Here is a 15,156-nt window from a genome sequence, read left to right on the forward strand (position 1 = left end):
GCCCAGCCTGGGGGGTCCTGGTATCCTGTTGGGAAGCTCTGCACTGGGCCAACATGCCCAGTTAAAGTAACTGGACAACATGGCATGAAATGGCCCTAGGATTCCCGGCATCAGGCAGATCTGGGTTCAAATCCCTGGTTGGGCCCTACTGGCAGTGTGGCCTTGTGTGAGTCATGTTCTCCCAGCCCTGGTTTCCTCATCTGTGCAATGGAGATAATGTCCTCTGTGTGACAGAGCAGGTGTGAGGACTACATGGCAACAAAAGGTGCTTAGCGTGGTGCCTGGCACATGGTATGTGCCCAATAAACTACAGCTACTACTTAGTTTCAGACATCCTTCTCTGCTCTAAAACTAAGTTCCAGGGGTATCCTAAGGTCATAAACATGTGGTGTGGCCAAGATGAGATGCTTAAGACTGTCCTTAAAACCCAATCCTAATATAGTTAAGATTTGTCATTACAATCTAAACTTAAAATACTAGATTAAAAGTCAGAAAAAAAAAAAAAAACTTATCTGGTCCCTACCCACCTCCCACCCCTCTCAGGCTTTGTTTTTTCCTAGTGCCCTCTCTTTTTTTTTTTTTTTTTTAATGTTTGTTTTTCAGAGGCGGGGAGGGCAGAGAAAGAGGGCAACAGAGGATCCGAAGCGGGCTCTGCACTGACAGCAAGCAATGAGGGACTCAAACTCACAAACCGCAAGATCATGACCTGAGCCAAAGTCAGACTCTCGAAGGACTGAGCCACCCAAGCGCCCTTTCGAGTGTCCTCTTAATGAAAGAAAAACTTCAGTTCCAGGAATAAGTGTGCTTCTAAGAACCTTCTTAATCTTAAAGACACAATAAACAATATAATGATCCTATTTCGTTCATTGTTGTGGCTTCTAGGAAGCTCAGAATCATAGTTCTATTTACTTAGGAACATTTTTGAGGTTATTATTCACATTGCATAATGTATTAGGGAAGGGCCCAGTGTTTCCTGAACAAATAGCTGGTCTTTTTCTTATAGACACTGTGAACTATTTAACAGATCCTATTTTCCTCTTTGCTTTGTCTCTAAGAAATCTCTAGCAAGTATAGGACTTAGAGTATTTTGCTTACTGCATTTTGTGGCTTAACTTTTTCTCTCCTTTTAATTTTTCCCCAACCCAATTACCACATTTACCTAAAAATGTTATATTACACACGTTTCTGTAAGCTACTGAAAATGGCTCTTGGAATGAGGTAGGGAATAAACAGGTAAGCAAAGAAAAGTAAATAATCTGTTTCCTTTGACAGGTCAACCTCCTCCATCATTTTCTTTAAAATACCAACAAGAAGTGATAAAGTCATTTAAAGAATACTTAGATGGGGCACCTGGGTGGCTCAGTTGGTTAAGCGTCCAACTTCAGTTCAGGTCATGCTCTCACAATTTGTGAATTCAAGCCCCGCATCGGGCTCTGTGCTGACGGTTCAAAGCCTGGAGCCTGTTTGCGATTCATGTCTCCCTCTCTCTCTGCCCCTCCCCCACTCATACTCTGACTCTCTCTCAAAATAAATAAACATAAGAAAAAAAAATTAAAGAATACTTACATATATATAAAGAATACACACACAAATATAATCTGATGTTTCATACACATATATGTAAATATATGTAAATACACCCCCCAACACACACACACACACACACACACACACACACACACACACACACACACACGCTGTAACCTGATAGTATAGGAACAATTTCTATGGCTTCTTTCTTCCTACATACTAGATTTCCAAATAAAATATCACCATTCAACTACAAAGCACATTTGAAAACAATTACTGAGTATATACATAGCTAAAAATACACTATTAATTGAGAAGGGATTTTTGACCACATCTCAAAAATGACTTAGGCATCTTGTTTGGAATTATACTGGCTGCAATTCTTGTCACACACATTTAAAAATAATTCCTGCAACTGTCCCAGTGGATAGAGACTTAAGGATAACTTCACACCATTTCTGTCCTAGAAGAAAATCCTGTTTGGGAGGGCCTCTGACTCAGTGTAACATGAGATGAGCTATATATGACCACAACTCTACCCTGACAGCGGACACTATTCTCCCTCAGACCTCCTGTCTGCATCAAGGTTGCTCCAAGAAATGAACTTGGCAAAATTTATTCATACTATAAATACCAGAACATAATATGGATAATATGGCATGCACTCAAAAAATATATTACATATGTTTATTGGATTTGTACATAGATCAGTTTGTGGGTTTTTTAGATAAAGTTGAAGAACTGTTTTTGTTTGCAGTCATTCCATTTTTTTTCTTTACTGCAAGTCTAAAGGAGAACTAGCATGTGTCTAACATAAATTGCTTTATCAGAGGTCTTTGGGGTCTATTGATAGTGTCACCTTGGTTGGGGGGATTTATTATCCGAACTGCCACACTACCCTAATTCATAAGGTTTAAAACAGGAAGTAACTCTATAGTGCCTGAGTGTAAGAAATGATTCAGCTTGGGGCGTCTGGGTGGCTCAGTGGGTTAAGCGTCAGACTTCGTCTTGGGTCATGATCTCATGGCTCGTTGGTTCGAGTCCCACATCCGGCTCTGTGCTGATAGCTTGGAGTCTGGAGCCTGCTTCAGATTCTGTGTCTCCCTCTCTCTCTGCCCCTTCCCTACTTGCACTCTGTCTCTCTCTCTCTCTCTCTCTCAAAAAAAAAAAAAACATTAAAAAAAATTAAAACAAACAAGAAGAAACGATTCCACTCAGGGACACCTGGAGGAAACAAGGAGTTCTACTTCCCCTGGTGAGCAGTCTGTGTGCTGCTCCTAGCAATTCAGCCCTGACTTAGAGGCTTCAGTCAACACAAACAGCAGGAACCCAAAGCCCAGAAAGTCCAGGTCATGAGAAATAAGATAAGCAGGATGTCACGTTCAGGAGGATTCCTGAGGGAATTTGGCTCTGACAGTAGAATCCAAGGGAGCGTCTTAATTCTCTGTGTCTTTCCTCAGATATGTGTTAGAACAGTGGACAGAAAAAGGGAATGCTTGGGCCCCGGCCCTAGGCCCTCCTTTGGCAGTGTGCCCTTGGACAAGTCTCTCGACTTTCTTGGGCGTCTACTAATTCATTTGTAAAATGAAGCCCGGAGCTCTGTCCACCCTGTATGTGTACACTGCATGCTCTATGCCAGGCTCTGTGCTAGGCTGGAGGCATCATGAGTAAGAGGAAGAGTCCCCTCCAGGGAACCCTATGGCACTTAGAGTCTAGTGGAGTAAACCAACAGAATTGTTTAAAAGCACACAGATATTTTAATTATACTAAAATTGTGACAGTAACCAGCCTTTATGGGAATGATGTGCCAGGACTTATTCTAAAAATCATGCCCTATAACCTTTTAACAGCCATATGAGACAGGAACTTCATTAGTCCCATTTTGTACATGGGAAAACTGAGGCTTAAGGAAGTTAACTAGATCAGGATCACACAGAGAAAAGTAAAAGCACTCTCTGAACAGGTCTGGCCAATTCCAAAAGCCAATCCTTTACCCATTGCACTGTACTGACTTCCTTCTTAGCTAACCACAGTTCTGGAGACAGCGTTTAGAACTGGCTTTTTTTTTTTTTTTAACCTAAGTGCCATTTCACAGTCTAATTGTAAGTGGAAAATTTACCCATGAATTCCCACTGGAGCATTTACTGAACCCCATCTTGCCTGGAAAGGACTGCTCCTTCTGGAGCCCTGGAAAGGCCACAAGGGACACGAGCAGCAGGTGGCTGAGATGGGCGGGTGGTGGTGATGGTAATGCTTTCACTCTGCCCCTCCACTGCTGGCTGGGTTACACACATCAAATCCCGTCTGCTCTCCCTGCTACACAGCAAGCTAAATCAATCTGTCAACCAACAGCAAATCAACTCAAAAGAATAAGAAACAACAGAACTAAATAGGCACGCTGCACTTTCCCTGACCTTTAAACTGATTACAGCCTTGATTGTCTTCCAATTTTGAAGTGAAATGAAACGGCAGTTGTGCACAGAAGAGAGGCCTGGGCTGATCCTGCCAGTTTACAGCTCAAGCTGCTTCTTAGCAAGGGTTAAATGGTAGCAAGCCTTTAAAACCGCCAATTTGATGAGCTCTTACTCTGCACCAGGCACTGTCTGTATGCTGGCTCATTTAAGCCTCAGGACTCTATCCATTCATTCATTTATTCACTCACTTACTCATTCAACCAATACTTATTTGGTACTCACTTTATGCCAGGTGCTGTACTAGGTTAGGTCTTTGTCCTCATGAAGCTTATACTCTAACAAGGAAGACAGGTAACTGCCAAGTAAACAAATAACAGATGGACTTCTCTTGCTCGGGGCTCAGGGCATGCAGGCTTAGAGGACTCCACATTTTTAAATTATTACTTTAGAGAGAGACAGGGAGAGAGAGAGCAAGCTGAGGAGAGGGGGCAGAGGGAGGGGGAGAGGAAGAGGGAGAGGGAGAGGGAGAGAGAGGGAGAGGGAGAGAGAGGGAGAGAGAGGGAGGGAGGGAGGGAGAGAGAGAGAGAGAGAGAGAGAGAATCTCAAGCAGGTTCCACTGTAGGTGCTGAGCCCGATGTGGGGCTTGATCTCACAACCCTGGGATCATGACCCGAGTGGAAATCAAGAGTCGGACACCCAACCAACTAAGCCACCCAGGTGCCCTGAGGACTCCCCATCAAAAAAATTTTTTTAACGCTTATTTAATTTTGAGAGAGAGTCACAGAGCAGGAGTTGGGGAGGAACAGAGAGAGAGGGAGACACAGAATCTGAAGCGGGATGCAGGCTCTGAGCTGTCAGCACAGAGCCCGATGTGGGGCTTGAACCCACGAACCGTGACATCATGACCTGAGCCTAAGTTGGCTGCTTAACCAACTGAGCCACTCAGGCGCCCCGAGGTCTCCCCATCTTTTTTTTTTTTTTTTAATTTTTTTTTTCAACGTTTATTTATTTTTGGGACAGAGAGAGACAGAGCATGAACGGGGGAGGGGCAGAGAGACAGGGAGACACAGAATCGGAAACAGGCTCCAGGCTCTGAGCCATCAGCCCAGAGCCTGACGCGGGGCTCGAACTCACGGACCGCGAGATCGTGACCTGGCTGAAGTCGGACGCTTAACCGACTGCGCCACCCAGGCGCCCCCCGAGGTCTCCCCATCTTAAAGAGAACCTGAAACAACTGCAGATCCAGCGCCTCCTTAGAGTATCAACTCTGGCTGACCATTAGAACTGGGAAACTTAGCATTAACATGCACGCCTGGGGGCTCATCCCAAAACCATCGGATGAGAACCTGTGGAGGTGAGGCACTGGAATTTTTTTAACTGATAATTTTGAAATAATTTTGAATTTACAGAAAAGTGGCTATCATCATCCAAAGAACCCCCAGGCTCACCAGTTGTTTATACTTTGCCATACTTCTATTACCATTTTCTCTCTATGTATGCATACATATACATGCATGTTACATACTCTTTTTTTCTGAATCATTTGAGGTTAAGCTACATACCATATCCGCTGATCGTTAAAGTCTTCAGCATGTATCTTAAGAATGAATAGGCTTCTTATATAGCCCAAGAACATTGTTCAAAATGAGGAACTTTGATAGTGCCATGTATTTATTTATATAAAGACTATATTCAAAGTTTGCTAATTGTCTCAATAATGTCTTTCATAGAATTTTTTTCCCATACAGGAGTCAATCTAAGATCATGTGCTGTGTTTAGCTGTCATGCCTCCTTGTTCCTTCCTTGGCCTTTCTTGACACTGGCATTTTTAAAGAATCTGAATCAGTTATTCTGGTGTGTGTCCTTCCTTTTAGGTTTGCCCAATGTTTCCCCATGATTAGATTCAAGTTATGCATTTTGACAGGGATAGTGCATAAGCATATATGATGTGGGTCCTTGGTACATCATACCAGGAGGCACATTATATCAGCTTGTCCCAATATTGGTGATACTAATTCTCAACACTTGGTGAAGGTGGGTCTTCCAGGTTTCTCTAATGCCAAGTTAGCATTTTCCCCTTTGTTTAATGACTAATTTGTAGAGGGATATTTTGGAATTCTAAATATCATATTCCTCATCAAACTTTCACACAATGGTTTTAGCAAGTACTGATGATTTTTGCCTGAGATAATTATTTACTAATATGGTTACAAGATGGTGACTTTTTAATTTCATTAGACTTTCTTGTTTTTAAGTTTATTTATTTATTTGGGGGGGGGGGGTACAGAGAGAGGGAGAGAGAGAATCCCAAGCAGGCTCTGTGATGTCAGCACAGAGCCTGATGTGGAGCTTGAACTCACCAATTGTGAGATCACGACCTGCACTGAAGTGGGATGCTTAACTAACTGAGCCACTCACGTGCCCCTAATTTCATTATACTTTCTCTGTGTATTAGTTGGTATTCTAATGTAAGGAAAAGCTTCCTCATCTCCCTCATTTGTCAAGGAGTTATAATTCATTACTGTCCTATTAATTTTGACACTTAACTGTCCCAGATTTGCTCAGTGAGACTCCCATCAAGCTATAGCCTATATTCTTTTCCCATGTCCCCATCTTTATTTTCTGGCATAAGATGTTCTAGGCTGATCTACTTTCCTTGCCCCAGGCTTGTGATCAGCCATTTTTCCAAGAAACTTTTTTTTTTAAGTTTATTTATTTTGAGAGACAGAGAAAGCACCAGCAGGGGAGGGGCAGAGAGAGACGGAGAGAGAATCCCAAGCAGGCTCTCCACTGTCAGTCTCGGGGCTCAAACTCACAAACTGTGAGATTGTGACCTGAGCCGAAACCAAGAGTCTGACATTTAATCGACCGAGCCACCCAGGCATCCCCACTTCTCCAAGAAACTTAATGCTGTTTAGAGTAAAGTGTACTTAGAAACCAATATCTGGACACTAAGAATGCTCATTACTTCTAGGATTTTCTGTCAATGGCACTGGTATTTTTAGAAAGCTCCCAAGGTGATTCAAATGTGCAGCCAGAATTGAGAACCATTGTCTATGAAGAAGGCGCCCAACCACCACCTAAGTAGATGGCTCTAGGAAGGGAAGGGAGAGAAGATATTTAGGAGCTGTGGAGTAGTGGACCAATGCAGTATATCTCAAAGCATGGGTAAAGACACATTAGTGGGCCATATAATTCATTTACTTGGTCATGTCTAGCATTAAAAAAATAAAAATAAAAAACAAAACCTCAATAGAACAGGAGGGCATGTACTAGATTATAATATAAAGCTATTTCTTACTGAGTCACAGTCCAAAAAGATTGAGAATTGCTGGTCTAAAAAGTGCTGGGCTTTTTTTCTCCTCTGCTAGATAAGAGTGGGTGCTCCCCCCAAGCCAAACCCTAATCCAGGGAAGGGAAGAGCCAAGAGAACACCTCAAAAAGGTTGAGGGTGGGGTGCCTGGGTGGCTCAGTCGGTTAAGCGTCTCACTTCAGCTCAGGTCAGGATCTTGTGGTTCATGAGTTTGAGCTCTGTCTCAGACTCTGTGCTGACAGCTCAGAGCCTGGAGCCTGCTTCGGATTCTGTGACTCCCTCTCTCTTCCCCTCTCCTGCTCACACTCTGTCTCTCTCTCACTCTCTCAAAAATAAATAAAACATTATTATTTTTTTTTAAATTGAGGATATCTCAGTATTTAGTTGAACATTTGCTTTAAGGGCAGATTGACATACAGATCATCCCCCTTGCCTGTCTGAGAAGGTTCAGTGTGACCTGGGTAGACACACTGGGGCAGAGAGAAGGAGAACCATGGAGAGGTCTGCATGTCCACCCATGAGAGTGAGTCAGGTGGACACTGGGAGGCACCTTGAACTATCTTCCTGATGCCTCAACCAAGAGGGCTGGCCACTAGGTAAGGAGATCCCCAATAGCAAAAGGCTGGGAATGGACTGGCAGAGGTGAGATCTGGGGTGGTGGTGGAAGAGGCACAGACGGATCCAGATCCCCACAGGGGTGTTCTGCCACCTGTTGTTTCCCCCCAGGAAGAACACATATGAAATACAGGAGTCAGAGAGTCAGCATGGAGATGCCTGCCCAAAGGACACAAATGGTAGCCTTAGCCGGAGAAGCAGTGGCAGCCAAAAGAGGATCACAACAGACAGTGATCTGTATCTCCCTCCTTCCCACCCGTCCCACTAGAGGAGAAAGGGATTCTGACAAGAAAAGTGTGGAAGTGTGAAAGATCTAATAGTTCTTTCCCCCACTCCCACCCCCACTGATGAAGGGTAGAGGGGGTTGGGTAAGATTTCAATGGGATATGAGATTGAAATTTAAACTAGACTGGGCTTTCTGAAATTCGAGCATACAGAAAAGACATGGAATCCACCCAATATGCCATGAAGGGACTGGAAAGACAGATTCAAGAAGGCAGGATTGAAGACAGTTTCTGGGGAGAAGAGAAAGCTTTTGTTTAGACCCCACCATGTTGAGAGTGTTCAATAAATACTATTTCAAGGAGGCCTGGAAGATGAGAAGCAGCTGAGGATGGGTTATCTGGCAGAAAAAAAAAAGAAAGAAAGTACAGTGTCCTCTGGGTGAGGGAGGTATTGGCATATGGAAAGGATGGAAAAGTCTGGAGGGACTATAGCCTAGTGACAGGGGACAGGCTGGATGGGGAGTTGAGTTGAGAGGACTCAAAATATGGATGGCCTGTAGCCTGCTGAGGTGAGTAGGGTTATTTTTTCATAAATGGTAAAGTATTATGTATTTATTTAAAAGGTTCCAGGGGTGTCTAGATGGCTCAGTCAATTGAGCATCTGACTCTTGATTTTGGCTCAGATCGTGATCACAGGGTCATGGGATTGAGCCCCACATTCAGCTCCATGGTGAGCATGGAGCCTGCTTGGGATTCTTTCTCTCTCACTATCCCTCCCTCTGCCTCTCTCCCTAGCTCATGCTCTCTCTCTCTCTCTCTCTCTAAAATAAAAAATTTTTTTAAAGATTCCAACAGTGCATCTCTCCCTACCTCGTACAAATTCTAAAGGTACCATGTATCATTAATGTATTCTTCCAGGCTGTTTAGACGTCTCCGTGTTTCCATGTATATATTTTTAATATACGGATGAAAACTTACGGTTCTGCTATTTTTTCCACTTGATTATATATCACAAATCTCCTTCCATGTTGTTGGTTGAATAAATGATACTAAATCCATACCATGCACCTGTTAAACTTCATGATGCTGCTCTTTAGTTGTTGACCAGAATGATGTTCTGAATATGTTCAGTGACAGATTGTAACGATGTAAAATCCTATTTTTAACAAAATATCTATAGACACTCATTTGTACCTGTTTGTACCAGAAAAAGTATAGCAGGATATACACCAAAATATTAACAGTGGTGGGATTTCTGTTTTTTTCCCTGTTTTGGCTGTTGTTTTTTTTTTACTTTCTTTAAAATAAAATATATATATATAATGTATAATAAAAATAATAAAAAATAAAAAAATATTTTGATAAAAATACATTAAGTCAATTCTAGACCCACATGGAGCTTGCACTCAACCTCAACCGAGATTAAGAGTCGCAGACTTTACTGACTGGGCCAGCCAGGTGCCCCTTGGTTGTTGTTTTTCTAATTTTCCTATTGTAAATAAATAGTAAATTAAAGTTTTATAACAAAAAATGTGGAAAGTAAATAGGATGAAATGGTGCTGCTATTCTTTGTTCTTTGTGTGTATGTGTGTGTGTGCACGCGCGCGCACAAATGTGTGTGTGTAATTTCTCACAAAAGGGGAGAGAACAAGCATAAAGCATCATTTCAGTTCAGACACACAATCAACAACTTAAAAAAAAAAAACACCCATCACACTGATGGACACTGTATTTCCAAAATGAGGGGTTATCCTTGATGTCTTATAGCTTGAACAGAAAAGACATGCAGACACAAGATGACCCTGAATTTGTCCCTGAGTGAGGCAAATAGCCATATAAATTATATCACATCACCTCTGGCATTCTAGAGCAGAATCTTAATATGCAGCCACTTCCCCCCAACACAGACTGAGTTCCCTGCAGACACAAGGACCCCATAAGAACCCAGAGGGCTTCTTTCTGAGTCTGGGCTAAGACTCAGGTTTTTCCTAAATAAACTAAGGACTGTGAAACAAACAACTAACCTTTCTGTTCTTGTTTGGCCCAGAAAATCTTGACTCGCTGGTGAATGTGGTTGTCTTCACGCAGTTTCTTCTGCCACTGACGCAATTCTTGAATCTCAGGATCACACCGAACCTGGAAAATGCCCACAAAGCTTTAGTTTCTTTCCTACAACTTCTATACATTAGCTTGTTAACTCTGCATGGGAAATCCTTTACAAACCAACTGGATATGCTTTAGGTTCTAAGTGAATCAGTGTTTTAAAGGATTTATCTAAACTCCTACAGCTTATGTAGTATTTGAGCGTAAATGACGTTGTGTGAAGATTTGCTATACTAATGGTAGGTTGAGAACATTCTAGATCTGTGCTCTTCAGCAGAAATACAAAGTAGCCTCATGTGAAATTTTACATTTCCTTGCAGTTCCATTTTAAAAAGTAAAAATAAGTTAGTGAGATTATTTTTAAGAACATATTTTATTTTGGGGCATCTGGGTGGCTCAGGTTAAGCGTCCAACTCTTGATTTCAGCTCAGGTCATAATTCACCATTCGTGGGTTCGAGCCCCCTGTTGGGCTCTGCGCTGACAGTGGCAGAGCCTGCTTGGGATTCTCTCTCCCTCTCTCTCTGCCTCTCCCCGACTCACACTCCCTGTCTCTCCCAAAATAAATAAACTTAAAAAAAGAATATATTTTATTTAACCTCAAAGATCTAAAATATTATTTCAACATGTAATCAATACAAAAATTATTTATGAAATATTTTACTCTCTGTTTTCCATACAGTCTTCAACATCTAGTGTGTATTTTACAGTGACATCACAGCCCAATGTGGGCTAAACACATTCCAAGTGCTCAATAATCACACACAACTGGTGGCCAGTATATCGGTTCTAGAGGAATCATAGTCAATGTATTAGTTTAATACCAATTGACTAAGCGTCTACTGCAGACTGGGCTTTGTGCTATACCTTGGCAATAAACAGATTACTGATGATAATTTTAATTAACTTTTAGTTTTATTATTCTGTAGCTCATATTTATTGAGCACTTAGGTCCCAGGCATTGTTTAAGTCTTTTACAAGACGTAACCATCAAAACAACCCAATGAGGCAAGAATGATTATGCCCATTTTACGGACGAGGAAACTCAATTGAAGCAGCTTGCTGAGTCACAGATCTAGGAAATGGTTTTGAGATTTCCAGCTGCTCTTGAGGGGCTGAGAATCTAGTAGGAGACATAGAGTACAGGAATAAGATCACCAAGGTGTGGTAAGAATAAGGATATCAGTGAGTACAAGGGAATACAGAAGGGGAACTGAGCTCAGCCTGGAGCAGTCAGGAAACACGTCATGGAGGAGATGACTCCTGGAGTGAGTTTTGAAGCATAAACTAGAGTTAGTCATGGAGAGAGAGTGGGTAGAGTGTCATGGTGGTCCAGTTCTGCCTTACTATGATCATGTCACAAAGCCAGGGCCCACCCTCCTGCTTTTTCAAACAAACACTGGATCTTGAAACTTCCTGCTCTGGTCATTGGGATATAGGCTTCCTGGATGAGTTTCCAAAGGGTCCTGTTGTCCTCTAGAAGCCTCACATAGCTTTTTATAACTAGGAACCTTAGGGAGCAATGTTGGGGTCAGGATGACCTCAGTCCCTTCCCTTCCAGAAAGATCCTTGGTTCTTTATGCAGACTGATCCCATGCACATCAGAGCACTACTCACCAAGAGGCATTTGGAGAAATGGCCTTAACAAACTCAAGAAAAATAAAGTCCTTCCTATTACCTCATTTCTCAGAGCATGGGGTGCCTTAGTTATCTTAAGAAAACTACTCAAGTGATTTTTTTCCCCAAGATAAAAAAGACTGTTTTCTTCTGAACTTCTAAATGGCAGTTACTCTTGTTTAAAGAAAAAGAAAATATACAAATTATCTATAAATGTATATTTTAAAAATTATATATACAAAGTACTATGTATGCAAATACTTTATATGTATATCTTGTGTACACATGTATGTATAGTACTTTGTATATAATGTATACACATATACCAGCATAAAGTTATGCAAATTTCAGAGAGTAAAATGGCCCTTTATTAATGTCATAGAACATAAAGTAATTCCCCAAATCTTTTCAATTACAAACCAATGTTTTTAGTGTTTCCTAAAGTATTATGTTCAAAAGATTAGGTACCTTCAACATCTCTGTTCTGTAGGCTAAGCAAACTCAAACCCTCATGGGCAGCTAAAAAGGAGGTTATCCACATCTTTTCCAGGAACTTCCGTTTATCTGGATCCAAGCACGCAGAAACCCCCACATTTCAGCACCATGACAACTAATACTCATAATGCTAATAAAGATGAAAGATCTTCTGAACCACTAAACAAAGGTTAACACTAATTATAATCAGCAAGTTGACTAGATTTTATTGTAGTCAAATTCTTTCTGTATAACTGATGTATTCGTATAGTTTGGAAGAAGACACAGAGTGTGGGTTCCTCTAGGAAGGAAGTAAAATGGGGGAGGGAGCTTTAGCTTTTTACTCCATATTTTTCTGGATTGGATTGTTTGGGACGTTTACAAAGAGCATATATTGTTTTAGGAATACAAGTGTTTAAATTTTAAATTAACAGGCTGCTGAGAGGCAAACAAGAGTTCTTTAACTTAAGAATAACTGATGAATTTCCCCGACAATCCCCTGAACTCTCAATTACCTTAATATTTAATAAACAGAAACACCATTTCCTTCATCATTCCAGAAGGCTACAGATGTTCTCAGGATTCTGCTGACCAGTTTAGGGTGATTTTCCTCTGTCTGGCCAGAGACCCTTCATGTTTTTCTTGATTTCCTTCATTTGGAAAGCAAGGACTGCTATTTACTAAAGTGGAGCATGGCAGCCTTGTTAGTTAACTTCTCATTACCAGGAAAGCCTGGATCCCCAGAGAAGGCTTTTGTGAGCCCTGGGGAAAGCATGCACCCATTGAACAGGGCTAATCCCGGTCATTATAGTCATGATTACGGAATCAATTTAAACGGCAGTGGCTGTGCCAATCAGCAAATACCGTAGAGTGCAGTGTAATGTTTAACACATCAACAGTTTCATTGCTTTTAAAAAAAGAAGTCTCCTTTACGACTGGCTTCAACTTTTACTTGTTTAAATTACCACATGGAGTCCATCTGCTCTTCCAAGATACGCACACCGAGTAATACACACGTTATTGTGTACTTGACTTTGGGTAAGCCAAGAAAGAAAACTCCATTAAGTGGAAGTGAATTAAAAAAAAAAATGCCCATGAACCAATCAAATTCTCCTAATTATCTATTACTCTGATGAAAGCCAAAACAGGACACCATATTGGTTAAGAAATCCAACTCTCTATTGGAAAGACTTAAGTTGAATCTCAGCTCTGCAAATGACAAGCTGAGGAACCTATGAGCAAGTTACTTAAACTGTCTGAGCCTTGATTTCCTCTCCTGTAAAATGGAGATAGTATACATATTTCCTTCATTGCACTGGTGTGAAAACAAGATGAGATATTGTCTGGTCCATAGTAAGCCCTCCCTGTTTTAGCAATTTCTTACATCAACTAATAAAGTAGTAAGAATAATCTGAGTTCAGCTCTGGGGTTGCATCCTACAACCGCTGGTAGGACACGGAGCCAACTGGCTGAAGAGCCAGTGATTCATAAAATTGGAAGTGAGGTCTCTTCCCAAGGGCTTACAGTTTATTGAATACATAAATGATCTTACAATTATATAACTGTAGGCATTACTCAACCAGTAGAGAGATATCAGGGCCGTAGGATGGGAACGTCCCAGGGAAGAAGAGAGGGGCCCTATGGCTGGGACTTGGAAATTACCCTTCATACTTCTGAATTCCTCTTAGCTCAGTTGTTTTCTTTGCTTCTTGGCAAAACAGACAATAACATAGCAACGCCTATTTTCTCTGGAGGATTCCTTGGGGTTTTTCTAGTTGCTTTGGAGGAAGAAACTTTCAGTATAGTACAGTTCCTGGAAAGATGCTGGAGAAACAACACAACGGTCAGCACTTCAGTCGTGTTGGCAAGAGTCAGCCTCCAACTGGGTGTGAGACACCTCAGAAGGTCCTTACCACATCCTTGCCATGACTTGATGTACTAACGATAATACTGAAGGATTTTATACCCGGGAGAAGTGGATTTCAACAAGAAGGAAATATATGTTTGCAAATTCTCTTGCAAATACCTAATGAAATATTCACAGTTCCCAACTCTCTCATATGTTCCATTTTCTCTCTGCAAGTAAGCTTCATTTCTTCATTTCTTCTTTTTTTTTTTTTTTTTCAACGTTTATTTATTTTTGGGACAGAGAGAGACAGAGCATGAACGGGGGAGGGGCAGAGAGAGAGGGAGACAAAGAATCAGAAACAGGCTCCAGGCTCTGAGCCATCAGCCCAGAGCCTCACGCGGGGCTCGAACTCCCAGACCGCGAGATCGTGACCTGGCTGAAGTCGGACGCTTAACCGACTGCGCCATCCAGGCGCCCCTCTTCATTTCTTCTTTATTTCTTCTCAGATCTTTGGCAAAATGAAACAAAAGTTGGTTTCTCATTCTGGTAGTTATGAGTGTTCCATATTGTTTTTAGGAACAAATTATAAAAACCTGTAGATATAACATATTTCCTGGTATTGTGGAAGTGTCCCAGACATTCATCCGTACTAATATAGTATGCCTCTTAGAAGTTGCTGGGGGCTTTCAGGGAGGAGCAGAAATGTGTTCTAGAGAAATATATACTTTTTTAACTTTCTTTTTTTTTTTTTTTTAATTTTTTTTCAACGTTTATTTATTTTTGGGACAGAGAGAGACAGAGCATGAACGGGGGAGGGGCAGAGAGAGAGGGAGACACAGAATCGGAAACAGGCTCCAGGCTCCAAGCCATTAGCCCAGAGCCTGACGCGGGGCTCGAACTCCCGGACCGCGAGATCATGACCTGGCTGAAGTCGGACGCTTAACCGACTGCGCCACCCAGGCGCCCCTATACTTTTTTAACTTTTTAAGAGAGAGAGCGTGCAAGCAGGGGAGGGGGCA

General features: G+C 41.7%; 1 protein-coding gene across 7 annotated transcripts in view; it reads right to left on the reverse strand.

Moving 5' to 3' along the window:
* The window catches only part of IQCK (IQ motif containing K), a 128,543-nt gene that overhangs the window by 29,943 nt on the left and 83,444 nt on the right, over nucleotides 1-15,156 (reverse strand). For 5 of the 7 annotated variants that reach the window (XM_045048017.1, XM_019820899.3, XM_006942263.4 and 2 more), the window contains one exon: nucleotides 10,121-10,232. In XM_045048017.1, coding sequence (XP_044903952.1) covers nucleotides 10,121-10,232 — 112 coding nt within the window. Of the gene's footprint in view, nucleotides 1-3,570; nucleotides 4,300-10,120; nucleotides 10,233-15,156 lie in introns of those variants that run through there. The other 2 variants (XM_019820898.3, XM_019820897.2) reach the window with 1 other exon arrangement.

This window comes from Felis catus, chromosome E3 (genome assembly GCF_018350175.1).
Source record: "Felis catus isolate Fca126 chromosome E3, F.catus_Fca126_mat1.0, whole genome shotgun sequence".
Lineage (NCBI taxonomy): Eukaryota > Metazoa > Chordata > Mammalia > Carnivora > Felidae > Felis > Felis catus.